Consider the following 26,377-nt stretch of genomic DNA (forward strand, 5'->3'; position numbering starts at 1 on the left):
TTCTACATTTACACTACCTTCCAGCTACTTTTTGTATTTAACTGAACCCCTCCTCCCCCATCCATTCGAGGTAGTTTTTCTGCATTTAAAATTGAGCTGAATCTGTCAGTGACACATTGTTAACCTTCAAATCTAAGGGACACACTAAAGGAAAAAACCCAACTTGGTACAGGTGTTTTCCAAATAAAACCTTTCCTATAGAGCTATCCTTTCTATCTCTCTATTTGGCAATAATTTGATACTGAGCAGTACTTAACAGAGGAGCAAACAATTCCTTAAGGGTATTTAGAAAGTGCCTCACCCTGCAGGCTCCTGTTTTCCTACTAGGTAAATCCTACTGCTTTGTGAAAAGGTGCCCATAAGGAAGAAATAGTTTCTGAGGAAGAAATTTCCCCACAGTTCCTCAGGTAGGGAAACTAAAGGCAGCAGCAATTGGCTCATGGTCACAGCCTCTGATTTCAACAGTCTTGAGTGTGGGGTGTATAGTATCAGTTATCTATCTTAGAAACTTTTGGCTGTTCAGGCATTAATCTTTAAAAGTATCAGCCTATCTAATGTTTCATTAACTGCCACACATCCACAATCAGCTCCAGCATGCTGGTTTTCCCCTTTAAAGGGCAGCAGCTTCTGTGCCTGAAAGCAAAAGGCTTTGCATATGCACTGTGATGATCTATCTCTAAGAAAAAGAAAAAACAAACCAAAAAGTGCTTATTTTCAGCAGAAATACCAGTCTGGCAAACTTTATTTCTACATTTTCTTTTTTTAAATACTCTCTTGCATTGCAAAGGCAGATAAATAAGATATCGGAAGTCAAGATTCCACCTGAAAGCATGGGCTTTCTCTTGGAAAAATCTTGTTGCCAACAGCCTTCTGCTCCAGGCACATCAATGCTCACTTTGGTCAAAGATGTACTTGCTACTCAAATTCTTTAAAGAATATTTAACTAGGATAGTGCTGGGGCTTGGAGCCCCTATCTCTGAGTACAGGTGTTTAGATATTCATTACTATCTCTTTACTAATTTCAGATATGCAGGATGTTGTTCAGAAAGCACATTTTAAAACCAGATTGTCAAGCTATAATGAGCTTTTCTTCCTGAAGTCCTGTAAAATGCCTTAAATACAAAGATATTAGCAAAGCAGTGTTTTCAAAACTTGGACTGAGGATTGATGCTAAATTAAATCCTTTGTCCAGAGGCTGTATGATAGTAGGCACAGACTGTCAGACCCATAAAAATGAGGTTGCAGGTTCTTCTGTGGAAGTAGAATGCTTTTCTTCTTCCAATTGCATGCAAAATCTGCTTGCTCTGTGTAAGTTAAGGCACATTCATGTTTGCATATTACTTGTATGTAGCTTGATTATCTTCACCTGACCACGCTCTTGTTGAGGTCTCAGGCTGCTGCCAGTGGCTCAAATGACAGTGTAGCACAGCCACTGTAACAAGAGAGAGGAAAACAAGGTTAAATTTAGTAAAAAGACGTGTAGCAATCATGCATAGTTGCATTTCTAGCATATAGTCAGCCTGTTGTTACAGAAGTAATTTTAGGATCTTTCCTGAGCGATTTAAATTTATATTTCACTTAAATCAGAGTTTTGGGATTCTCAGGTTCAGAAATAAGTTATGTTCAGGTAATAAGCAAGTCAAACATACGTAGGAGGGTACTTTTCTCCAAACTTAGTCCTTTCTACAGGGCACACATGAAAGGCAGAAAGAAGCAGACATGAGCAAGACCGTCAGTCTTGCCTACAGAACTGCACCTACATTTTGGTCTGTTGACAGAAAAAGCAGGGAAGAAGCCAAAATTACTGCCAGCAAATGGGTAAAGGTGCAAGTAACTGTGTCTGTTGGAGAATATGTTGTGATGTAGGTACATTTTTAAAAGGTAACCTCTCTCATACTGCTTATGAATACACAAGGTAGATAAATCCAGCACAAATGTGAGTACTTATAACCAGCCATCCTCAGTCAGAATTCCCCCCCCATTTTCCCCCAAAAATAAAAATAAAAACATGTTCTAGAACTAAATGAACTTACATTAACAAGGTTCAATTCAATTGTCCCACTTTTCTCAGTATCCAGTTTTCTAAACATTTCTGTGGTTGGAGAGAGATGACAGACAAGGGTTAATACAGGAACTAATTTGAAACTCTTCCCTTTCATTGTGCTTCAGGATCAATAAGGAATTTAATCCCAGAATCTAAAACTTGACAGTGGCCCACACCCCAAATCAGAAAGGGCCACTCCAAAGTCATTGTGCAGGAGCAAGACTGAACATTTGTAATTGCTGTCTGGTATGTTTTAGTTTTTTTAATCAACATAAGAGTTGTTTGCAGAGAAGACCGGCCGTGGTTCAGCAGCCTGGCCTAAAAGACTGATTCGTGGATCTAGGAGAAGCCAGATTAATATCTCAGGCTTGACTTTGTCTGAGCACCTTATCCTGGGCTTCTGGACAGTTCTGCCTGGACAGTTTTCCTGCTGGAATCACAAGGCAGCAGAGCCTGTCTGGTTACTGAGGGTGCACTCACTGAACAAGGTTTCGAGCCGAATCAAACAGCGCACGAAGTTATCAAAGTCAATGACGAGATCTTCATCAGCAAAACGAGCCACGATGACCTGATGTAACTGGCAGTTCAGTTTGAACCCTGGAAATACAATGCCAAGCATTTAAAAGACTCTTAAAGACTATTAAAGACTATTTCCAAAGAGTAAACACAGATGCAAAATGAAATGCCCGATCCTGCGTAGTGGCAGGAGGGGAAAGCTCCAGAGTGCCCAAAATTCAGTAAGTTAAGATGGGACTGTATGGCTCCGAGCACCTCTCAACCCTGCTTGAAACTGACTGAATCCTAGGAAGAGACAGATCAGTATAAATACCTGCTGTTTCCAGTGCCCTCCTCATCTCATATGAGTTCATGGTACCCGAACGATCCACATCAATTTCTCTGTAAATTTTCTGCAAAACACAAAACCCAAAGGGAAACCTTGACAGTAATGCGGAGCATGGCTTGGCTTCTGGCAGAAGTGAAACATTTTGAAATGCAGCATTAAAGCACTTTGCAACATTGATCTGAAGGACTTGGTACTTACATCCATTTCTTCTAAAAGTGGCTTTAAAAAGTAAGTTTTGTAATGCAGTAGCCAGAGCAGATAAAGACAAAACCTGGGGGACTACAGACACACAGTCCCTGCTCTGGGAAGGGTGACTGTGCACATTGTATGGCACAAATCAGTCTACAGCCACTTCTAGGTGTGACTGTTCTCCCAGAGGGGTTGTGTCTTACCTGGTATTTCTGAATCTTTGTCCAGAGGGTGTGGAACTCCTTCAGTCCCAGTTTGCCACTCCCATCGTTCTTCTCTGAGTTAAGGAAGTTTCTTCAGAGGGAAGAAAAAGGGGTTTCCTCTCTTTCTGCTGGGTTTACTTGCATGGGCAGTTATGACTTAAAAAAAATTGCAAACAGAAGAGGGATTCAAGTCCTCTCTGAAAGACTCGTCCTCTCTCCAGGACTCATCCTGTTGAATACAAAATTGTTGTGCAAGCTATCCTTCTAAATCGTTAAGATTTTTAATTTAAATCATCATCAGTTCACAAGCTCTTTCTGCACCCCTGCTGCAAGTCTCTGTCCACTACAAGTATAAACTAGCCAGGATGATTCAATTTTGTTCTGCACAGTGGGTTCAACACCTGCAGTTACTGGAGCACAAGTCCTGGGTCTGGTTTAGAAACAGGAAAAGCCACAGCCAAGCCTGCTATTTGGAGACCTTCAGCTCTTGAGCAAACAGCTAACAAAAGAACCTGGTCATGGCACTACTCCCAAAACCTGCCATGGAGTGCCCATGGACTGCTGTATTTGACACCAAATTATAGAAAAGTATCACCTTGTGCTGGTAATTTTCCCTTTTTCCAACGCTGCAATTCAACTCCCACTGCACAGAGAAGCTGAACACAACTATTCTTAGACCTGATCCTTCATCCTACACTTTTGCCTGTATCTTAGGAGTAAAAGCTCCTAAAATCCTGCATACTCTCTGCTTCCTGTATGGCATGTCAAAACAAAACACTGTATTTGTGTCCCTCATTTTCCATTTGCCAAGTCCTCTTGGCTTTGTGATGCTCTTACCAACTCCAGCCAAACTACAGAGAGGTCAAACAACCCCACAGCCAAGGCCACCCTCACCATGCTGAGAGCCTTCTCCCAGCACAAACATCACTTTGTCCCCAGCTAAACCAGAACACCCAACAACTGGGAAGGCTTCCAAGCAGACTTTGTTTGATAATGGATTTTCCCACTGCCTGGGATAACACACGTGTGAACAACAATGACAAGGGAGTAGCTTTCCCAGGGGAATCAGGGTAAAGCAATCTTCTCCACCTCAGGAACCATAAGTACACCAGGATGGACCCACCAGGGAGCAGAGGCAGCTGGCCTGCTTCAGCACAGGAAGGGGAATGTCATCTAGGAAGAGCTTTAAAGGATACATCTAACAGGTCAACCATTATTTTGCATGTCTCAATACTAAAGCCATCAGATTTAATATCTTGGCCTGTAAAGAAAGAGCAAAAGACAGGATTAACACTGCATGCTGTACCACAGCACCTTCCTATATAGCTCATGAGCTCTCCAAGCAGCTTTAATTTGCTTCCAGTGGTGCCATCCTTTGAGCTGGGATGTGTCCTCAAGCAAACAGGCTGAGTAGTCTGGTCTGTAGGCGTGCTGCAGGAGCAAGAGACAGAGAAAAAAGCTTTCCTGCTCTTACTGTCTGCCTGCAAAGTGGACCTCTGAGGACAACGTGGACTTGCAGCTTATGAAGGTCAGCAGGAGGTGGCTTCATGAAAGGCTGAACATGAAGCCAAGTTTGGTAGCCAGCAACAGCCCATTGCTGGTTACTGGCTGCTGCACACAGACATACACCACAGCCCTGACCACCTGATGAGATTTCACTTTGCAAATTAAAGACTCACTTATTTCTCCAAACACTTGTTTCTTGAGCACTGTTTAGGGGGAAGGAAAATAATGCAGAGCCAAGCTAGGAATCTCTTCACAGAAACAGAAGCCCAAAGTTTCTCCTCCTCCTTAGGGACTCTCCAGACCATTGGCTGGGCTACTGCTTGAATCACTCCTGGGTGGTTCAATACTACAACAGCAGCAATATCTCTCTTGATTATTATCATGGATTATTCAAATCCATCCATCCTCCTGGCAGCCAATTCCCAGTGGCAGATGCTGGCATAAAAGACACCCATCTGTACCCTGCCAAAGCACACATCTTGTGAGACACCTTCTGGGCTGGCACAGCCCCAGCGTTTCTGCAGCCCCCTGAAGCAGCAGAGAGAGCTCATGGTCGTGGCCACATGGAGAGCCAAGCAGCAAGTCTGGGGCAGAGCCCAGGCTCTGACCCTGCCCAGGGCAGCAGTGCCCTCTGTGCTCCCATGGCCACTGTGGAAATCTGCTGGTGGCATCTGAAGCTGCTGGTGGAGGAAGGCACTCACGTTTCGCCAGGATTTTATTCAAGATGCTGCGCAGTTCGAAGGCAGAGATCTCTGCATCCTGTGGAAAAGAGGAAAACAAATGTTCCACCCTGAGCTGCAGACACCATCTGCAGCCTCCGATTCCTTTGGGCAAGCTGGCCAATTTCTAACAGCCCTTTGAGTTCTGCTCCCTTGAATGGAAGCAAGTGGGATGCTCTCCCCACCTCCCATTCCCAGAGATCAGCACACCCAGCAGCAAGAGGTGCCCGAGGCAAGAGCAGCCTGGGGAGAAGCCCAGCCCAGCCATATGCTCTGCCCAAGGACAGAATTTGGGCCCTGCAGAGATAAAAGTCAAGCCCACAGTTCAAAAGGAGCAGAGATTGTTCACCAGGAGCGCCCAGAAATCCTCTGTGGGAGCAGGTGAGTGAATGCACAGGTTCTGGGATGCACAATTGTGCTCACACTTGAGAGCTGACACTGCACAAGAACTAAACTCTGTCCTGGGGGAGGCATCTCTCTTACCCACTTATTGTATTTGTGGGGTGCCCCATGGCAGGAAGGAATGATGCATCTGACTCCATGCTCTCAGAAGGCTAATTTATTATTTTATGATACTAGAATATATTAAAGAATACTAAACTAAACTATACTAAGGATACAGAAAGGATACTTATACAATGCTAAAAAGATAATAATGAAAACTCGTGACTCTTTCCAGAATCCCAACACAGCTTGGCCCCAATTGGCCATTGAGTGAAAACAACTCACACCAGAATCCAATGAAACAATCACCTGTGGGTAGACAATCTCCAAACACATTCCATGTGAGCCCAACACAGGAGAAGCAAATGAGAAAAGAATTGGTTTCCTTTTTCTCTGAGGCTTTTCAGCTTCCCAGGAGAAAAATCCTGGGCGAAGGGATTTTTTTCAGAGAATGGGAATGTGACACCCACTCACCAGGATGCCAGTAAGATATTACCAGAAAAAAACCACTCACATTTCCTGCTAGCTGCCCAAAAAGCTTTTTAAAGCTGGGTTCGATGTCATCTTCACTGATCTCAGTCTAAAAGACAGAAACAGAGAATGTCAAAAGGGGGAAAGTTTCTGCCTGAGAAAGACTTAATGCATTTCCTTGCCCTTAGGAAAAAATTCAGCTGGCAAGGTTGAAGGTACAAAGTAGTTTTTACTATGATTTTATTCAGTTTTATTTTCAGGGGCACCTCAAAATACTGGCATTGTAAATGCTGGAAGGAACACCCACTACACATGGGGTAGCTGCATTAGCAGGCAAAGCATCCCCAGCTCCAGCAAGACTAAACATATGGTGAGCCACTAGTTACTCCTGGAAACAGCATTACATGCAGAAAGAGCCCTGCTGCTGAAAGCTGCACTCCTGGAGTCCTGGAGAACAAAAGGAATTTCCTGTGTCCCCAGTCAACTCTTGAGGATGTTCTAGATGAAGGACAACACTTGTTTCCATTACATTCCTGATGATATTTTCATTTGCTTTACACCTAGATAATGGATATTGAAAGATCTTTTCCCATTTTCCCATAGTGGGACAACATTTCTTGATCGTGCCTTCAGAAAACATCACCCTGCACAGGGAACAGGCACTCCAACCCCCCCTTACAACAAAATTATCTCAATTGAAAACACTTCATTTGATGTACCTCATCAAAATTGCCTTCAATTTCATCATCTATCACCCTAGAAAGAGAAAGAAATCAATATTAAAACCAAAACAAGTCATGTTTATGATGCTTTTCCTTCAAGCTTCAGTTAAAGAGAGGTTCTTTAAAATATGGAAATAACAATGAGCATTCAAAAATTACTGGATTAATCATCTGTGGACACAGCACAGCACAAAAAAAGCTGTATTTTGCCAGCTATGGCAAAAAGAGTCTGAAAAGACACTACAAATTTTAGTGCCACAGACAGGATTTTGGGGCTCACATAACTCTTTGGGTCTTTTTTTTCTCCCACTTAGCACAGGACCAGGTTCTTGGGTACAAATCAAACTTTGTCTAGTCATTTCTTCTTTAAAACAGCAAAAAAAAGTGAGAGCCCAAAGTAATTCTGATGTGCAACATGCTGACGGAGCAACAGACCTACAGATGGTACCCAAGAACTCCCATCAAAAGCTGAATGTGGCCTCACACAACAAACACTCCGGGTTTCCCACTGCTGCAGGAATATGCAGCAAAATATTACAGCACAGAGGAAGGTTTCTGCTTGCTTTGAATCAGGGCAACTCAATCCAAAAGACTCCACACCCCTTCCTCAGGCTCTAGCCCAGCTGCTCTTTAAGAGGTGACATGTCTAAGCCTTTTAATTTTAATTAAACAGTAACTGGGATAACAAAAGCAATAAAAAAATTAAAATTAGAAATATAAATAATAACATTATCAATAATAATAATCATCATCATCACCATCATCTCCCCCATGTGCCCACTGCTGTAATATGGTCACCAAAAGCTACCCACGTGGAGTTTGCATTTTTTTCAGAGAAGACTCTGAGGCAGAAGTCTCCATTCTTGTCGGGTTCAAAGGTGGAGGGCACGATGATGTATTCTCCTGCAGGGAGCTTGAAGCGGTTCAGCACCTCCCGGAGGTTGATGAAGGTATTGGATTTTTCCCGGGCTTTGTTGGTCAGGAAGAAGTTTTTGCTCAGATGAACATTTGTCTGGCCAGAAAACTTAGGAAAAGCAAAGAAAGGGAGAAAAAAAAGAACCCACGGCAGTCTGCATGTGTTCACGTTTACAAATTTAAAATATCATAGATATGTCTGTCAGCTATGTCTGGGGAAAAGAAAACAAAAAACATGTCAGCTTGACAGAACTGAAAAAGAAGAGAAAGGGAGAGGGACTCCGGAGATGTGGCTGCAAATGTATTTTGCAGATCGTTGCAATAAATCATTCAGGTCATGCTTTTGGTTTTGCAGATGATGATGGGTGGCTGAAGACACTGGGCACATTCTTCCACCAATCATTTTTCTTTAAATTGAGATGGCACATGAGCCATGTCCCTCTGGTCCCCAGAGCTGGTGCCACCTGCAGCTCAGCTCTGCCTCCCAGGTCAGGCTGCCTTCAGAGCAGAGCCCACTCATGGAGGGCTCCAAGAATAAAAAATAAAACAACAAAATAATAAAATAAAATCATATTTGGAGGGAAACATCTAGTGAAAGGTGTCCCTGCCCATGGCAGAGGGTTGGAAGTGGGTGATCTTTAAGGTCCCTTCCAACCCAAACCATTCCACAATTCTGTGATCTTCCAGAATGAACTGCTTTTGCAGAGTCTTACAGGTGGGCTGCTTCATCTCTAGAAACCAGCTTCAGGAATGTGCATCTTTCAGAAACCTCCTCCTTCCTGTCCTCCCAGATTTTTAAGAATGAAGAAAGAATTTTAAAAACCTGTCTGACCTGCTGCATAGTGGGAGATAAAATTCCACCTTCTGGGGGAAAGAAGAGTCACAATCAGTTTTCTTATGGGAATGGAATATTTGGACAACTAGGATGAGTGACAATACTGCTAAAGCATTAAAAAAGTACATAAGAAATTTAATTAACCAGTAGCACCATTTCTTTTCCTGATGAAACCATACTTTACATAAAAGCCACTGGTTTGGGCACAGCCTCAGGAGCCACAGGATGCTCCAGCTGTTTCACACAGACCCTCAAAGGGACAGCAAAACCAGTAGTGGGGTTACCCAGAGGTTTTGCTGAACCTCACTCCTTCCTCTGAGGAGCAACAGCTCAGAGGCATTGTTGCATTGCCACCCCTCTGTGACCCCCAGGGTGTACTATTAGCTGCCTGCAGGTAGAAATAGACAGAAACCAAAAGAGGTGGTGATGCTTAGGGAAATGCATATAAACACCTCCTTGGAATATTATTCATGAGTCAAAGATGAACTCTGTGCCAACCTGGAAAAAGCAGCTGTGCTCTGGGGGAGCAAGTGTGGGGCTGGGCTGGGAGGAGAGCCACAGAACGGTTGCTTTGGGGAGTTTTTGCAGCACTGAACACTCTTATCCCACTACAGGACACTCTAAAAATGCAAGGTGGGCTCAAGGCCCCTTCCAGAATCAATGGCCTCTAACTGTAGACTGTGCAGTCATGTTGTCCTGCAATGAAGTAGGATCCTCTGAACCTCTTCTTCCCACCAGCCACTGAGCCCCAACTCTGCACCTCGACCACCAACCCATGGCACATACCTCTGGGGGCACCTGCAGGGAGAAAAGGAGAGTTATTTGCTTGTTGAATGGTATCTCCATCTTCTTTTCACCATTACTTAGCAAGGACATCCACATTCTTGGGAAAACAAACAAAAAAACCCCAAAAAAACCAAAAACAACCAAAAAAAAAACAAACAAAAGAAGAAAAGACTTGGCTTGAGAGGAAGGTAGGTGTTGAGCCCACATCACCCAAGGCCAAGTGCTGGCTCAGCTCCCAGCTCCATCCCTGAGGCAGGTGAGGCTCACCTGGGGCAGGGTGGGCACAGCCTGGTACAGCCACAGCCACAGCCAGGCTGGTTGTGGCTTCCTGCTGAATCTCCTCCCTGCAGCCCACCAAGATTTTTATTGTAGGCTCAATTTCTCTACTATTTCTCCCCATCTCCTCTTTCTCACTCCTGGCTCTCTGCCTTTCCATCAGCAGGAAAGGAGACAGGGGCTAAGCAAGCATGATGCAGCTTTTTGTTTCTTTACAGCCTCCTTGCTGCAGCTGATGTCCAACTCAACCCATCTGAGTTTTGATGGAAAGCCCAGCATGGGAACTGCACTACCCCGTTTATGGGGGCAGTGATTTCCCCTTTTCCTCCCAAGCCCTGCCAGCCTTCCTTGCCTCGTAAATGGCAAAGCCGATGGTGTGCATGTCCTCGCCCATCTTCCTCTGCCTCCGACGGTGCTTCTGGATCAGCCCAATGAGGAAAGTGCAGCCCCCCTCAGGATCATCAGGGTCCTCATCTTCTTCCTCCAGCTTGATTAAATACTGAGGATTTGTCCAGAATGTGTCTGGAAAGTGGATTTAAGCAAACTACTCAGAGGCTTCTTTGATAGCATCAGTGATGATATTTAAACATGTCAGGTGTGACAGATGTGACTCTGACTGCCAAAATCAGCTGATAGAAGAGAAAACCAATGCACTGCCCTGCCCACCCTCACCCCAGCCTTTACAACCACAACAGACCTCCATCAGGGAGCCACATTTCCCAGACAGCCACACTTTTTGGAGGTTAGTCTGACATACCATAAGCCATCCCAAACCATCTCCCAGAAGCTCCCAAAGAAAGTACAACCTGTCCTGCCCTGCCAAGAGCTGCAGTTTCTGGTCACTTTGTGTGACCTGGAGGCAGCCCCAAGCCTTCCCTCCCTGTGGCTGATCCATCTGTCCCTGGAATTGGTTCCCAGTCAGTCCAGTCATGCACCTCTGTGGTTATCAGTGTCCACTAGGATGGGCAAGTAAAAGGTTTCCAGTTTTTCTTACTTGGGTAGTTCCTGCAGCCCCCTGCAGTGGCTCCTCGCCTCCAGTTGCCATCCAGCTTCTGCAGGCTCCACTTTTTGTACCTGTCACTTGCCAGGGTGTCTGGAGTCAGGTTGCAGATCTCCAGGCGGGAGTAATGCCTCAGGAAGTCGTTGAACGCCATCCTGTGTGAGGAAACGTCACTGGCAACCTCTCCTCAGGAGGGTTTTCCATCCCACCACCTGGTCCGTCCTCCTTCCCTGTCACTGTGGTTTAGCACTAAGGTTTGGGTGAATTTGCACACTCCTCTTGGAGAGCAAACTGGGAGAGGTTGCTTTGCATGAATAAAAGCAGAGCAGGTGACATTCCCTGTCACCATCGTATTTTCTGAAAAATCTCTTGCCCAGGATTTTTCTCCTGGGAAGCTGAGAAGCCTCAGAAAAATGAAAACAGTAATTATCTGATTTGCTTCTCCTGTGTTTTGCTGCTTTGGAATGTGTTTGGAGATTGTTTACCAACAGGTGATTGTGTCATTGGACTCTGCTGTGACTTGTTTTGACTTAATGACCAATCAGTGCCAGTCCTTGTGTTGGGACTCTGGAAAGAGTCACGAGTTTTCATTATTATCTCTTTAGCATTCTGTCTGTATCCTTTAGTATAGTTTAGTATTCATTCATATAATATAGTATCATAAAATAATAAATTAGCCTTCTGAGAACATGGAATCAGATGCATCATTCCTTCCTGCCACGGGGCACCCCACAAATACAACAATTCCCTTCTGCTGGAATGTGACACTCACCAAAATTCCCCATCCTCGTGTCTTCTGGTCAGTCGCTCCCGCACCTCAGGGTCAACACCACTCCAGTTTGGGCAGCTGGAAAAGAGCCCCACATCAACTACAGCCCATGGGAAAGGTGAAACTTTAATGGGGCTGTTCTGGCACAAAATCTAACTTTCAGCAGTTCCAGAATTCTCAGATCACTGCAGAATTAAAAATAGAGGCACCTGGCACATAAAATACCTTACTTTTCAAATATCCAAGGTAAGAATGAGAAACAGAGTGTTCTTTTTAGAAAGTGCAATGTCTGGACTGAGACAGAAAAACGAAGAGTCAGAATAAAAACTGCCCAGCCACAGAAGTGAGTAAACTCCAGCTTTCATGGCTAACAGCAGAAATGGATTTTTCAAGCCCTTTTAGAAAGTGAGCTTTCAGGAGCTCACCACTGAATCCAGGCTGTTAAACATGCAGAAACTACAGGGAGCTTTCTAGGATTCACCAACCAAATCACTGCATCTTACACAAAGGCTGGAATTTGCATGAAAGGCACCACATCCTGTGATGGCTACCAGGGAGATGACAGCGAGGGGATGCTTCTCTCTGAAACAGTTCCATGTGAACACCACACCCAGACAGGACTTAGAGAGGAATTTCAGGAAGGGAACAGACAGAAGAGCACAGAAACAAGACTGCACCCCTGCATTAAAGGGCTGCTGGCAACAAGGAAGCCACTGACTCACTTGTCATTCCATTTCCCAGTCCACTCCACTTCTCCCCAGGGATTTCGGATTCTGATCAGCTTCTGCACGGTTCCTCGGAAGTTCACCTGATGGGATCAGAAGTGGATGGAGAGTCACCAGGCACGCAGCACCACATTCCCTCCCTCCCTCCCTCCTGCATCCTCTCCAGTAAAAACCTGACAGAGCAAGAATCTCGGTGCTAGGCATGACAACATGCACACATTTGGTCCAAAAGACAAAAGCCCAACTGATTCTGAGCGAGCTTCACACAGCCAGGCTTGTCCAGAGAAGTTTTACAGCATGCACAAACCAAAGCCCGTGAAAACAAAAATGTCTGATTTGTGCTGCTAAAAAAATCACTTTTAATAGGCTTACAAGCAAAAAGGGAATGTAAAACTGCTATACAAAAGCCAAAACAGCAGGTACAGAGATATTTCTTAAAGTCATCACTTAGGTATAAATTGTCTCTTCACATTCAAATGCCTTTTTACCCCCCTGCTTGTATGTTAGAGGAGCCTGTTATAAGAGCCAGGACACTCAGACTGGGCATAACCCCTCTGACCACACCAATGCCCCACAGAGCAGCAGCCTCAGCCCCTCCTCTTGTCATCTGCAGGTCTCTGCAGTCCAGAGATGACACCCCAGGTGAAATATCCTTACAGGGTCTGCACAGATCTCCAAAGGAGCAGCCTGGCTAAATCATTCCCACTTGTGAACTAAGGTGAACAAACTCCCTCTTCCCTGCTTTTGCTGTGAGAGGAAGACCAAATGCACACCCACAAACCAGCACAGCATGTCAGCAGCTCTCTACACCTCACCCTGAGCTTTCCAAAAGTATTTCAGAAACAATTACCAGAGAACTAAGAAAAAACCCACTGCACACATGGAAGGATGCCATGACCTGCTTCCTTTCTTTTGTCTTGCCTTCACCAGTCACCTGCTCTTGGGCAGGCCCCTTGTGCTTGAACACCAAGCCCTGCTGAAAGGTGCTGTTCTGTGGCATTCACATTCTCTGAAAAATTCCTTTGCCCAGGATTTTTCTCCTGGGAAGCAGAGAAACCTCAGAGAAAAAGGAAACCAATTCTTTTCTCATTTGGTTCTCCTCTGTTTTGCTCATGTGGAATGTGTTTGGAGATTGTTTACCCACAGGTGATTGTTTCATTGGATTCTGGTTGAGTTGTTTTGACTCATTGGCCAATTGGGGCCAAGCTGTGTCGGGACTCTGGAAAGAGTCACGAGTTTTCATTATTATCTTTTTAGCATTCTGTAAGTATCCTTTCTGTATTCTTTAGTATAGTATAGTTTAGTATTCTTTAATATAATATAGTATCTTAAAATGATAAATTAGCCTTCTGAGAACATGGAGTCAGATTCATCATTCCTTCCTTCATCAGGGCACCCTACCCTGTTCAGCAGGCACTTCAGGGACAATAATACATGTGGTTTTTTGTTTTTTTGTTTTGGTTTTTTTTTGGTTTTTTTTTTTTCCTCAGGACACTTCTTGCTGTGCTTCTAAGGTAAAAAAAGTGTGCCTGCTGTACAGAGATGAACTGAAGGCCCTGGTCACCAGCAGAAGGTAGCATGCCTTCTGCACAGAGCTGCCCACCACCCTGCTCAGTGGGAAATAGCCATGCTTGTGGAATTAGAGGGGTTTTGTTTTTGGTCAAGCACCCAAGAAGGCAAATCTGTGTTTATCCAAAACATACCAACTAATGAAGCACTCCTCCAGAAAGAAGAGGCTCAAAACCCAATTCAGCAAAATGGGTGACACTGAGGAATTTGCAGTGTTGGAGATGGGTTTGTGGTTGCCACACACAGAACCTGCTGCAGCTTGGGGTGGCACGCTTACCTCCTCTGCCCCGGTGACCGAGTACGCGTGTCCCTTCACCAGCTTCTGGGAAGTGACTGCTTCTGTTTCTGCAGCACTGCTGATCTGGAGGGCAAAGGACATCAGTGATTGCAGCTTCCCATGGGGCAGGGGATCCAGCAGAACAAAGCTTCCCCCTCCAACAGAGCTGTCATCTTGCTGGGAGGCTGCAGGAGTGGTTTAGCTGCTGCACAAAAGCCACAAGTGTGACGGAGCAGGGAGAGGGGACAGCAGCACGTGTGGTGGTGCTGGGACCGCAGGGAGTTTGCCGTGCTTGTGGCATGGGGTGCACACCAGAAGCCTGGAACTGCAGCAAAGTTCCCTCCTGGCTCCAAAACACTCGGGGTGTTGCAGCCACTCTTGTGCATCTCCAAAGGGGACGCACACCATAAACTCCATATTCTCAAGGGACCAGGAGAAAAAGAGGATCGCAGCCAGCTCCAGCAAATTTCAGGGTCAAAACACCCCCTGCAGCTCCAAAGCAGGGTGGGAGGTTCCCCTCCCTTTCCCCAGCCCTTGCAACCCTGGGATCTGCCCTGCAGGGCAGCAAGGGAAGAGGCTGAACTTTGGATGCCATCTGTACCTGGGGTCACATCCCTCTCAATTTTTCAGAGCCACTGCTTGGGCTGTCTGGCTTTTAAACACTGCAGAGAAAAGTCACTTCTTGCCAGACAGTGAGTGTTTAAGCACCTATGAAACATGAGACTGTCACTGTCTTTCCACCATTTCAGAAGTGTGTGACCTCTAAACAAGCACATTTGGAGCTTAAACCAACAGAGAGGATTGGATGGAGCGGGCAGGATTCCTGCTGTCAATTACTGCCCAACAGCACACTCTCCACTTAATGCTTAATCTCTGTGTCCCTATTTCTCTTACAGAAGAGAAGGAAAGATTTTACAAGCTTTTTATTTTTTTCAAAGGATAAACTCAGCAACAGTTAATTTACACTACAGAAAGTGGCAGCACTTATCAACAACGTAATATATTCACTCTCCCCCCATCCACCCAAGAGATTTGTATAAGTCTAGGGCAAAAATCCAGATGTCAGATTCTTATCTAAATGCAAATGGGTAAAACAGACCTTGAAAATACCATGAAGTCAAATTGACATTAACCAAGCACTTTTCCTGCTGTGAAGCTTCCCTCTCCTGGGACTCTGATTTAACTTGAAAAATGGGAGGAAACATTTACATTTATGTTATGAATGGAGTTTTTGTAAACAATTTACCTTCCCTTTTGACATAACTAAGATGCAATCTCATTTGGGAGGAGGGCGATTACCACAATAACAATACTTAGACTCATTTCAGCAAGGCTAAAAGCAATGCTGAATCCTTGAAGGCAGGGCCAAAACTCCTCTTTTCTTTCCCATGTGGGTCCAGCTGCTGACAACGTGTCTTCCCATAAAACCTTTTAAAGGTCTGGCAACAGTCCGAGCCTCTCTGCTTCAAGAGCAGAGCCCAGATTTTTTGGGAACATTATAGGTACAACTTGTGCGACAAAAAGGCTGCAGCAAGGATGGACATTGTCACCTCTGAGCACCTGACTGCAGGAGCCATTAGCAGCAGCTCTCTCAGCCTGTGCCATCCTGCTGCCAGGCTTTCTTAGGAACACAGGTGCCCATCAGGACCCCTGACAAGTTCCCTGTGTGATTCATCACCTTCAACCTACCACGCAGCAGAAGGTCTCATGGAAGAAGCACAAGGGAGGGAATGAACTTCCTACATGAACTAATGAAGTTTAGTTTCAGCCTAACCCCCATGGAGAGCACATGTCTGAGTCACATCTGTGGGTCAAATTCTTCAGGCACAAGGCAGAGCAAGGAACCACAGGCAGAGGGGACTGGCAGTGCTGTGTGCAGCTCCTGCAGGTGCAGCACAGCTCCACCCCCAGCCTGTGTGCACAGCAGGAACCCAGAAAGAAACCTGCTAACTCACATCAATGGAGCAGCCAAGGAGAGAGCCTTTCTGGAGTGCCTTCTGAATGATCTTGAAGAGGTTGGGGGGTGGCTTCTGCAGCTCATACCATTCTGCAATGCCGCCGGTGAAGTCCTCGAAGCCTTCTGTGGTGGTGCCACCAGAGAGGGACTCATATGAGCCATTCAGCCTGCGCAAAATGGGGGACAGACACAACCATCAGGCTCCCTGTTCTCTTCTTCTCTCACACACACAACCAGCAGGCTCCCTGTTCTCTTCTTCTCTCACACACACAACCAGCAAGCTCCCTGTTCTGCCCTTCCTTCAGCAGAGGCACTCAATGTGCCAGCTGTCACAGCATTTCTGCTTTCAGGAGCGTTACAGCAGCTTCAAACGTGCCCCTCCATTCAGCTTTGCTTCTTAGACCTCTGCACTTGGAAAACCCAGCATAAACTATTAAACAAGCATGCCTACACCTTGCAGGTTCAGTCATATCAATGACAGGAATCATGAACACTATCTGAAGGAAAAATAATATATTAAAAAAAAATTAAGACGAAAGAATTTGCCTCTCTAGTTCCACAGTCTTTAAATCCCCTTAACAGTTGTGGGTCTGAACTTCAGCAGATGTAAAAATTTTAAGTCAATTCAAAACAGTAGAGTTAGAGGATAGAACTCCTCTCTGGCCAACCCAAAAATGGAGATTCAGATATGAGCACTGAACACAGGCCTGGGCACGTGGACTGATGTGCTTTGCACACTGAAGCACTGGCAGCTGCCAAGCCCTCAGAGGTGCATAGAGCACATGAAATGGAACTTCCCAGGCCCTGGTGACAGAAGGCTGCTCCAGGAACAGCCTCGCCACGAGATGCAAGAGCTGCTTTTCTTGGCTAGCAACAAACCCAATGCTTTTGGCTCCTGGTCTCAGGCATCTGTCAACAAAGCCGTACCAAGGGAACCATTGTGGGACACCCCAGAAGAGAGCCATTACTGGGGTACCCCAGAAGCTGCAAAGGCTAAAAAGCAGACTGACACTCTGAATGCACAGTAAGCATGCAGGTGGGGACGCTGTGGGGGATGTGAGTGGGGGGGAAGCCTGGCCCCTGACTCACTTGGCGTAGGCCTTCTCCAGCAGCGCGCTCCAGAACTCGCTGCCCTCCGCCGAGTGCACGAAGAGCAGCTCCCCGTTCTTGGTGGGCAGCCTGTCGTCCACCACCACGTCCACCCACTCCCCATACTGCCAGAACTGAGGGAAAGAGAGCACAAACATCCATGCTGATGGATGATCACCATCCCATCACCAGCATATTTGTCTTTGAACGTCGATTTCCCTGGGGAAAAGCAATCCCCGATAAAACAATCCCCATGTCCCAGCCACCCTGTTCAGGGATGCACACATTCACATAGCCTTCCTCAGGGAGGAAGGACCACAAAGGCAGCCCCTGCTCCCAGATCTTGGATTAACGGCCTTGTTCCTTCCACCACCCTTTTTAGATGTCTCCTTTTTTCTGTCTGGGCTTTTTGACATCCCACAAAGCCATGCCAGGAAACATCACACATGGATACACAGCCAGCCACATTGGCTCCTGCCCAACAGCACTAAGAGGAAAAGGCTGTTTTCCACATACCTGGAAGTGGAAAATTCCTGCATATTTATCCTGGAAGCTCTGGTCTTTGGGAACAACACGGGCCAGAATTTCTTCATTCAGGGTGAGAGAAGCAATGGCTGCCAAGAGCCAACAGTCTCCTGTAAAAAGAAAAGGAAAATAAAAAAACAGACAGCATTCATTATTCAAACTTTAGTTTTTTGCACTACATCAGGATTGTGCATTATAACCAATAATTCCCTCAGCTGGGATAGGATGATCCCTCCCATCACTTTATCTCTGAGACAGATCAAATACCCTCCAGATCCAGGCAAGTGTTTCCTCAAGACTAAAGTCATAAAAAAAAAAGAAGTGAAAGCAGGCTTTTTCTGACCTACCAGCACGGTGATCAGCCATTCTGGCACTGTTTGAAAGAAAACTTAATATTCAATGGGGTGCCTGTATGATAGGAAGCAGCGCAGAGAAAAGGCAAAGAGCCTGTGGGCACACACAGGTACTTAGGGCTGCAATTTCTCCTCAGCGGTGTTTTCTCAGGCATGGGTTGCATTCTTTTCCCTTCTCCACGTTTAATAAACACGTTCCTTGCTATCCAGAGACCTGTGCTGCAGGCAAGCTGCCTTTAAGGTCTCTTGCCAGCCTCCCTGCAAACAGGAGCTCCTTTCACCTCACACATCTCCAGAGGCTCTTGCTCCAGGCCTCTCTGTTTAGTCCCATGTCTGGTCCCCAGCACAGTCACCAGAGAGCCAGGAAAGGCCTGAAGGCAGGCTCTGTTTCCCAGCCCCACACACCTCCCCATCCTGCCTGGGATGGAGCCACCAGCCCTGCCCACCACAGGCTGCCTGGACAGTGTTTTTCCACACCATCTCCTGCCACGCAGAGGGAGGAAGAGACCTCAGCTCTATAAACATCACACCTCTACTTTCTGGAATTCTTTTCAGAGCCCAGTTTTACTTTCCCAGAGCAGTCACCTCTCTGCTCAGCCACAGGCCTCCTGCAGCCCATTGGTCAGAGACTTACAGAGCCAGATAATACGGATTCAGGGGGCCCCCAACGTGGTGAATAATGTGCTCTGACTCCATGATTTCAGAAGGCTGAACAAATGCTGTATTAAGCTATATTATATTACACTAATACTGTACTAAATTAAAGAGAGACTACAGGAAAACCCGTGACTGTCTCCAGACAGTCACGACACAGCTTTGACCCAACTGGCCACTCAATCCAAACCCTCACCAGGGTCCAATTGACAAATCACTTTGGGTAAACAATCTCCATGACACATTCCACATGTGCCAAACAACAGGAGCAGCAAGTATAGACAAGAATTGTTTTCTCTTCTCCCTCTATGCTGCCTTCCTCAGGAAAAACCCTGGGAGAGAGAATTATGTCTCTCTCTGTTCAGAGAATGTGGATACCACAAGATGATGCCCTGACTGCCACAGCCTGACACAAAACTCCTTGTTACCATCCCCAGATCTGCTTTGTGAAGAGAGGGCACTCAGTATTGCACATGAGATCCCACAGGAGAGCCCTGCAGGACTGCAGCTTCCAGGTGCGAACCTGCCACAGTTGTCAGCAAGCAGCAGTCCCTACACACCCACCTCTCTCCCATGGGAAAAGGCTCAAAAGCTTATGGGTGAGAAGCTGGGATCCAAATGGGACAAAATCTCAGGGTGAACGAACTCTAGAGCAGCCCTGGAGGGGCCCAAATCCATCACTGCTCAGGCAACACCAGCAGGAGCACGGACAACCTGCAGCTCGTTCCAGGCTGCCCTGGCTTGGCACAGCTGACCCCCAGCAGCAGCTCTGAGGAATACACCTGTCCCACACATCTTTTCACATCTCAGGGAAGGTGGAAGAGGTGAAAATGCAAAATAATAACAACAACAACAACAACAACAATAATAATAATGATAATAATAATAATAATAATAATAATAATAATAATAATAATAATAATAATAATAATAATGAATAATTTCAAAACCTAAGGTGCTTACACTGCTTCGCAACCTGGAGGGGAAGAACTGAACATGAAACTTCCCCTTCAGCCCTGCCTCTGGCTGCTTGTACTGCAATGGAAAAATCAGCATGGCAGAGAGCAGAGAGGTTTTCCAACAGGAAAGTCACCTTGCTATTCTCCTGTGACAGACTTTGAAGCAATGATGAAATTCTCCTCTCTACTCTGTCACAGCACACCCACCTGGCCCTGCCAAGTGGGGACTCCTCTCACAGCCTCCTCCAAGGAGCTGAGACCCTCCTCCCTGGGAGCTACATCCAGAGGCAGCACCACCTACTGCAAAGCTGGGAAAGGCAGGGCCAGGAGGAAAGAGTCTGGCTCAGAGGGCAGCTGTCACACCATTCTTCCCAAGAAATATTAGTATTCCTAGTCCCTACCCAGGGCAGGGGCTGGGCAGGCAGGGAGCAGCACAGGAAGAGCAAAGGAAAAACTCAAATGGCCACAGCAGCTCAGGAGGGCTTGGTCAAGAAGCTGATCAGGCCTCCAGATGGTGAACATACACTTCAGTGCTGTAACACATCTTTGAGTCATGCTTCCCCTGGAGGTAAGAAGCAAGGAAATTCAAGGAAAACACCCTCCAGAGGAGCTCCACGCCCACAAGCAGAATTTATAAAGAATTTCCTTCACTTTCCAGCTGTCTCATCAAGGCAGACTAAAAATACAGTCTGTTGTAAAAATCTCTGTTGAACTTTATACTGGTTTCTAACAAGAATTTGGATTCAAACCCAAATCTTAACTCTGACAACTCTGGGCAAGGTCCTGAGGTTTAAAGGCAGCTGCAGCATATGTGGAAGACATCCTTTGGTTTCCACACTTAAAAGTGCCCAACAGCCAGGATATCACCTCTGCCTTTGTGAACAGCCACCACTGAAAGCCCACCTGATAATTCAGACTCTGAAAGAGAACAGATCTTGTGGTTACACCTGGAGTTTTAGCACTAAGCAAGCTTGAGCAGGGTCTTTACCAAATAGTCTGAACTTCCAGAACTGGTGCTTCTGCAAGGTTCTTGCCAGTGATTTTCCTTTGATAGGGAAGGAAAGTCCAAGGAGAGGCTGACAGGCAGGTGGCTTAGAGCCTGAAAGGAGTGTTAGCAAGGCTACATTCATCATAAATAGTTTTTGTAAATGAACAGAAGGCAGAACAGGGTTATCAGAAAAAGGAATATTCTCAGGCTGTGAGTTTATCTATAACACATGTTAACAAGAAGTGCTATTTTTTGTCCTGTCATGCTTACTTTCTCCTGCTTTTAGTGTTTTACTTATAATTTCCATATACCCATCTCTGCATTTACTTTATCTCCAGCTCTAAGAAGATTAGAAAAAAAAAAAAAAAGTAATTTCAAGACAAGCATAAATAGCCCTAAGGGCTTACAATTAGCCAATCTGGAAAAAAAAAAAAGGCAAACAAAACACACCCATCAAATGCCTGAAGGGCTGTAAGCAAAAGGGAGCTCCTCTGGTCCCTGCACAGCTCATGTAAGAGTATGGGGTAAAAGGGAAAATGTACATTCTTCCAATCACAGATTCATCATAATTTTAAAGGAGTCTTAGATGAACTGCTACTGAATGGATTTATATTAATCCCACAGCACTCCAGAAGTTTTTCTGGTTACAAACATGAGGCTGTGGCAACCCACTGGCACTGGAGTGGCTGTCAGCATGAGAAAATCTGGTCTGATTTTGGAAATTCAACCTGTTCAATTTGTTACTTTTTCACACCTTTGCTACGTGAGGAGGAGACACCTGCATCCAAACAGCAGCTGGGAGATCCTGTGCTGTTTACACCCCAGTGTTGTGATACCATGGTGACATCCGCTCCAAAAAAAGGTGGCTAAGGGTGAACCAGGCTTCTCTGGCTTTGGAACCTCCCCTCAGCTGTAATGAGTCACCACATCCCCTGTGCTGCCATTTGGAGCCAAACACCACCACTGACTTTGCAGATCTGATACTGCAAAACCAACTCCAAATACTCTCCCTCAAAAGTTTCTCCTAAGGGAAAAAAAAACCAAAAACAACAACAAAACCCAACAACAACAGAACAAAACCAAGAAAACCTCACAAGGCCAGAATAAAGGATAATCCAAATTCCAAGGGGCAGAACTTTGGTGTCTGGAGAACTTTTTCTGCACTGATGATCAGCTATGCCTTACTTGGATCACAGTTTCTTATAGGCCAGGTCAAAAGCAATGAAACAGATTTATGCACCTGGCCAAAGACTCCTGATCTGAAAGAAACCCTGCTCATGGGCTGAGCTGTTTGGTTACATATTCACTGCCAAGAAGCTGCCATGCAGATGTGCCGGGTCTGTGTGCTCTGGATGCCCCATCTGTCCCTGCAGTACTCCCAGATGTTCTGAAGGGCTCAGCAACAGCAGTGAAACTCCCCATGGGCACAGGTCTGCTGCTTTTTGATCAAACCTTTTGGGGGATAAATGAGACTACAAAAGATTCCTGGAGAAAAGAAGCAGCATAATAAAAAGTACAGGCTTCCAAAAGCACCTGACATCTTCCAGTGCAATCTTCTCTGGAACATCCTGAAATGTGATGGGACATGAACATTCAAAGTAAATTCAAAGCTCAAGTAAATGTAAGCTTAAGCAAATTTATCAATCAAATGCTGGTGTCAGATAAGGCAGTGGAAAAAAGAAAAAAAAAAAACAAACAACAAATCAAAAACATTTGTACAGTGCATCTGCCAGCCTCATTGTGTAAAAGAGCAGAGATTCCATCCAGGCTCCTAGCAACTCAGTGGCTATACAGAGGTAAGATCAAAAACATCTAATTTTCAATCAGCAATTGTCACACAAGACCAAAATCCTGCCCAGATTCACGAGAAGACAGCCAGGACAGTCATTGCAGTACTTAGTGACAGTGAAAGAGGAGATACAAACAAGAGCACCAAACAACCTCTGATTCAGATTCAGTCAGGAGTACAAAAATACAAAAATACCAGCTGTGAGTCACTCCATATCCTCTGGTGAGACCATACAACCCCACGAGAACATCTGACTGCTCCAAAGACCACTTGGGCAGCAAATGCTTTCATCAATTTAAAACAGAGCTTGGTATTAGCAACAGCAATTTCACAACTTGAAAATGAAACTTCAGATCTTTCATTCCCATGCCCTTGCTGCCACAGCATCTGCAGAGAAAAGCTGGAAAAGCAGAAGGCAGAAAGCAACTAAGTGATTCCAGAAACCAGCATCTCTACAGAAATGCCAGATGTTGAAATGGCATTAAACTTTAATTTCAATTTGAAGAACTTCTTCCCAGAAAGTTTCACAACAAAAAGAGATAACAGATGTCTGGCACGTGTGTTTAAGCACTGGGACATGCTTCATGCCAAAGCAGTCCTGGTGGGAGCCATGGTATTGGGGTGGAGAGAGCACAGGAAGGAAGCTGGTGACATGGCAACAACCCACAAGCCAAGGCACAGCAGAGCCCAACACACACCACTGATGATACTGGGGCATGAGCAGAACCAAGTTCTTAATCTACCTGGTTTTGCTGTCATGGATTTTTTATACAAATTGCACCTGATTGTCAAAGCACTAACCTAAAAACCATATTTTTCTGAATGAAAACATAAGCACAAAATATAATCTTCTCTGCCCGTTCCATTTTTGGACGTGAACCCGCAAATAGCAGCAGTGGGACTAGAAGCAAAGAAGTCGCTGTGTGGTGAGTATTTGAAAGCAAACAGACAGAATTTGGTTCCTTTGCCAAGTGCAGCAGCACAGCACAGCTCGTATTAGTCACGTTTCCTACAGGAGAGCTTTCCCTCAGCCACACTGTCTGTCTAATCCAAACCCCTCACTACAGCTATGGAGTAGGAGCTCACTACTGCTTTCACTTCACTTTATTTCTTCTCCTCATATTTCTGCAGACATCCTCCACCTAAAACCCTTCCTTCCAGGCAAGGCAGGAGAGAGGCTTCCAGACTGGGATAGCTGTGCACTCACAGCCAAGCTAAGCCATCTGCTCCCCACTGTCCCCTGGCACCTCCCTGCAGCTCCCAGAGCTTCCCTGGAGAGCCCCACCAAGGAGCTGCCATTGCACAAACTCAGCAGAAGCCTTGGCAAAAGCAGAGGGCTCACAGGCTGGCCCATCCCTCCTGAAACACCCCAGCTTTGTCTTCCTCAAGAGCTGGCCACCAGCAGGGAATCCCCCGTACAACTTGTTTTCTCTCTGCAGCATCTCCCCAGGTTTCAGGAGGTTCCTCCTGCCCAGCAGAACTCTCTCCCCCTGGGGAAAGAGAAGTCCTGCTATGCACACAGCTGCTCTTCCAAGCAGACTGTTAAAGGCAGAAATGAGTCAGGCTGCTCTCAGGCACATGGATATGGATGTGGACATGAAAGGAGCTGGCCATGACCAGAAAAGCCATCAGGAAACCACCAGAGAAGCCATCAGGTGTGTGCCACCCCTGCTTGGTGCCTGCAGAGAGGCTGTGCTCAGTAACCACACACACGCTCCCCAGCCGCAAATGGCAAGGAAAGGTGAGAAAGGTCTGATTTGAAATGAACGGAGGTGGGAGGATGCAAAAGGAGGTATTTATACGGTGTGTGAACCGTGGTGCCCTGGGGCAGCACCTGCACAGAAAGCTCAGCTTCGTGCCCCACCTTACCTAAGGCCCCTTGGCAGATGTCGGTGCGAGTGGCTCCGCCGGCTATGAACTGGGGGCTGGAACACAGCTCCTGGCAACAAAACAAGCCTGGAATTACACCTAGCTGCAGGTGGGGCAGGGAACAGGGCCACGCTCGCAGCAAATTACCCAAACCAATGACCACAGCGGGTGAGCAGAGATGGAGCAGGGCAGGAACGGGTGCGGGCACCAGACACAACAAGCACAGTGAGAACCGCACTGGTGAGCGCAGCCGGTGTGCAGCCAGCTCACTCCACAGGATGTGCGCTGCACTTTCACACACGTGCACACACTGCTCTGCCATTACCTCCCCGCCACTGACCACACCAAGGTCTTTCAGAAGTGCCTGGAGGCACCCGGGAGTCCACCTGGCCCCTCGGCCCCCACGGCTGCTTCGGGAATAAACCGCACGGCGCTCAACTCAGGGCTCTGCTGACCGAAAGAGTTACGGGAAGAGACAGCCCCAAGCGCTACCCAAAGCGATCTGTCCACACGGAGAGCTCTGCATGGAGAGCAAAACGACGACTTTTCTCACTTGTTTGGGAAGGCACAGCAAGTCCCGCTGCCAGCCTGTCCCCGGAGCAAAGGGGAGCCCCCGGTGCCCGGAGCATCCGCAGGGGACAGAGCTCGCACCGCGCCCCGACCAGCCACCCCGGCACGGTTCAACCCACCCAAATTTAGGGGCTGGGGGAAGGAGGAAGCCGGGTGACACCGTGCAACGATGCTACCGAGGATCCCCCCATTCCCCCGCCGCCCTACCGTGGGTCTGCGCCAGACGACGCCCTGTGTCTTGTGCGAGCGGGGCCCCAGCTCCCGGTAGCCGAGGGCGGCGGGGCCGGCGGGGAAGGAGGGGTCCTGGAAGAGCCGCCCCTCCTGCAGGCACTCCTGCCGCAGAGCCCCGAAGCGCTGCCCCAGGTAGGGCACAGCGCGGTCGTGCCGCCCCGAGCCCGCCGCCGCCGCCCGCTCCTTGGCCAGCGCCTCCGCCATCCCCGCCATCGCTGCCACCGCCCCGCCCCGGCTCGGCACGGCACATCCCGGCACGGCACAGCCCGGCCCCGCCTGCATCCCTCCCCTCCAGCCCGGGCCACGCCGCTGCTCAGCCCCGCCGCGCCCCCGGCTTGGCCCGAGTCGCTCCGTCCCGGCGGAGAAATTTCCCGCCCCGGTCTCTGTCCAGATGTTGCCCCGTGCAGAACATCTCCGCCTCACTGGGCGCCCCATCAGCTTCACACCTGCGCCATCCCTGGCTCCCCTGGTTCCACGTGTAGGCATCAATTCGAAAAGGTTGGTATTTTCCGTGTAAAAACTAGAACTATCCTTAGCAATTCTCTAAGTTTAGGGGAAACCCAACAACAACAAAGAAACCTGCCAAAACCACCACCACCACCAAACAAACAAACAAATACACCCCAAAAAACCAAAGGAAGGGAAAACCCAATATGGCTCAAATCCCACTGTGGTACATCTGTGCCTCCTGTTGTCGCCTCGTTACAGCTTTGAACATCGCAAGTAGCAGAGATCACTCACAGCTCGATTCGCTGGTGATCACCACAGCACACGGGACCCACCTGCACTCCCCGCACAGCCCAAACCACAAACAGCGAGATTCCCCCGATCCTCCCCAAAACACGCACACGCACATATGGTGTGGGGGAAGAGAGTGTCTGTCTCTGTTTCGGCAGTGAGCTGCTGCCAAGAATGGCTGAAATGCGGCTGCTGGCACCCGTGTAGAGCAGCATCTCTCCGAGGGAGAACTCAAACCATTTGTTTCATTTTTTAAGTCTGACTCAGGACGTGCTGGTGCCAGGCAGTGCTCCCTGGGCAGTGCACAGAGGGTGTGAGCTCTTTGTGCTGCACCCGCAGTGGCTGCCCAGCTGCCCTGGAA

General features: G+C 47.0%; 1 protein-coding gene across 2 annotated transcripts; it reads right to left on the reverse strand.

Moving 5' to 3' along the window:
• Nucleotides 1-101: 101 nt before the first annotated feature.
• On the reverse strand, nt 102-25,518 carry LOC119698879 (calpain-2 catalytic subunit). 2 transcript variants are annotated; one of them, XM_038131591.1, is made up of 21 exons: nt 25,255-25,518; nt 24,478-24,547; nt 17,857-17,975; nt 17,341-17,474; nt 16,250-16,418; nt 14,295-14,378; nt 12,446-12,531; nt 11,727-11,801; nt 10,949-11,109; nt 10,307-10,476; nt 9,679-9,690; nt 7,955-8,166; nt 7,140-7,176; nt 6,464-6,529; nt 5,488-5,545; nt 4,477-4,541; nt 3,281-3,349; nt 2,874-2,952; nt 2,525-2,641; nt 2,034-2,092; nt 102-1,432 (listed from the first exon to the last, which is right to left on the reverse strand). In XM_038131591.1, exons 1-21 carry the CDS (start codon nt 25,489-25,491, stop codon nt 1,409-1,411), a joined length of 2,103 nt encoding a protein of 700 aa, XP_037987519.1. In that variant the 5' UTR covers nt 25,492-25,518; the 3' UTR covers nt 102-1,408. The 2 variants fall into 2 exon arrangements, with proteins under 2 accessions (XP_037987519.1, XP_037987520.1); XM_038131592.1 differs by lacking the exons at nt 24,478-24,547; nt 25,255-25,518 and adding an exon at nt 18,213-18,834.
• Nucleotides 25,519-26,377: the final 859 nt, after the last annotated feature.

Source organism: Motacilla alba, chromosome 3 (assembly GCF_015832195.1).
Source record: "Motacilla alba alba isolate MOTALB_02 chromosome 3, Motacilla_alba_V1.0_pri, whole genome shotgun sequence".
Taxonomy (NCBI): Eukaryota; Metazoa; Chordata; class Aves; order Passeriformes; family Motacillidae; genus Motacilla; species Motacilla alba.

What these genes read in the sequence shown, in the direction of transcription:
- LOC119698879 (XM_038131591.1), bottom strand. Translation starts at nt 25,491, where the DNA reads ATGGCGGGGATGGCGGAGGCGCTGGCCAAGGAGCGGGCGGCGGCGGCG. An exon ending in CTGGAGAAGGCCTACGCCAA is followed by an intron (nt 16,419 to 17,340) that starts GTGAGTCAGGGG and finishes CATTTTGCGCAG; the next exon opens with GCTGAATGGCTCATATGAGT. An exon ending in GGGCTGCAGGAACTACCCAA is followed by an intron (nt 10,477 to 10,948) that starts GTAAGAAAAACT and finishes TCCACTTTCCAG; the next exon opens with ACACATTCTGGACAAATCCT.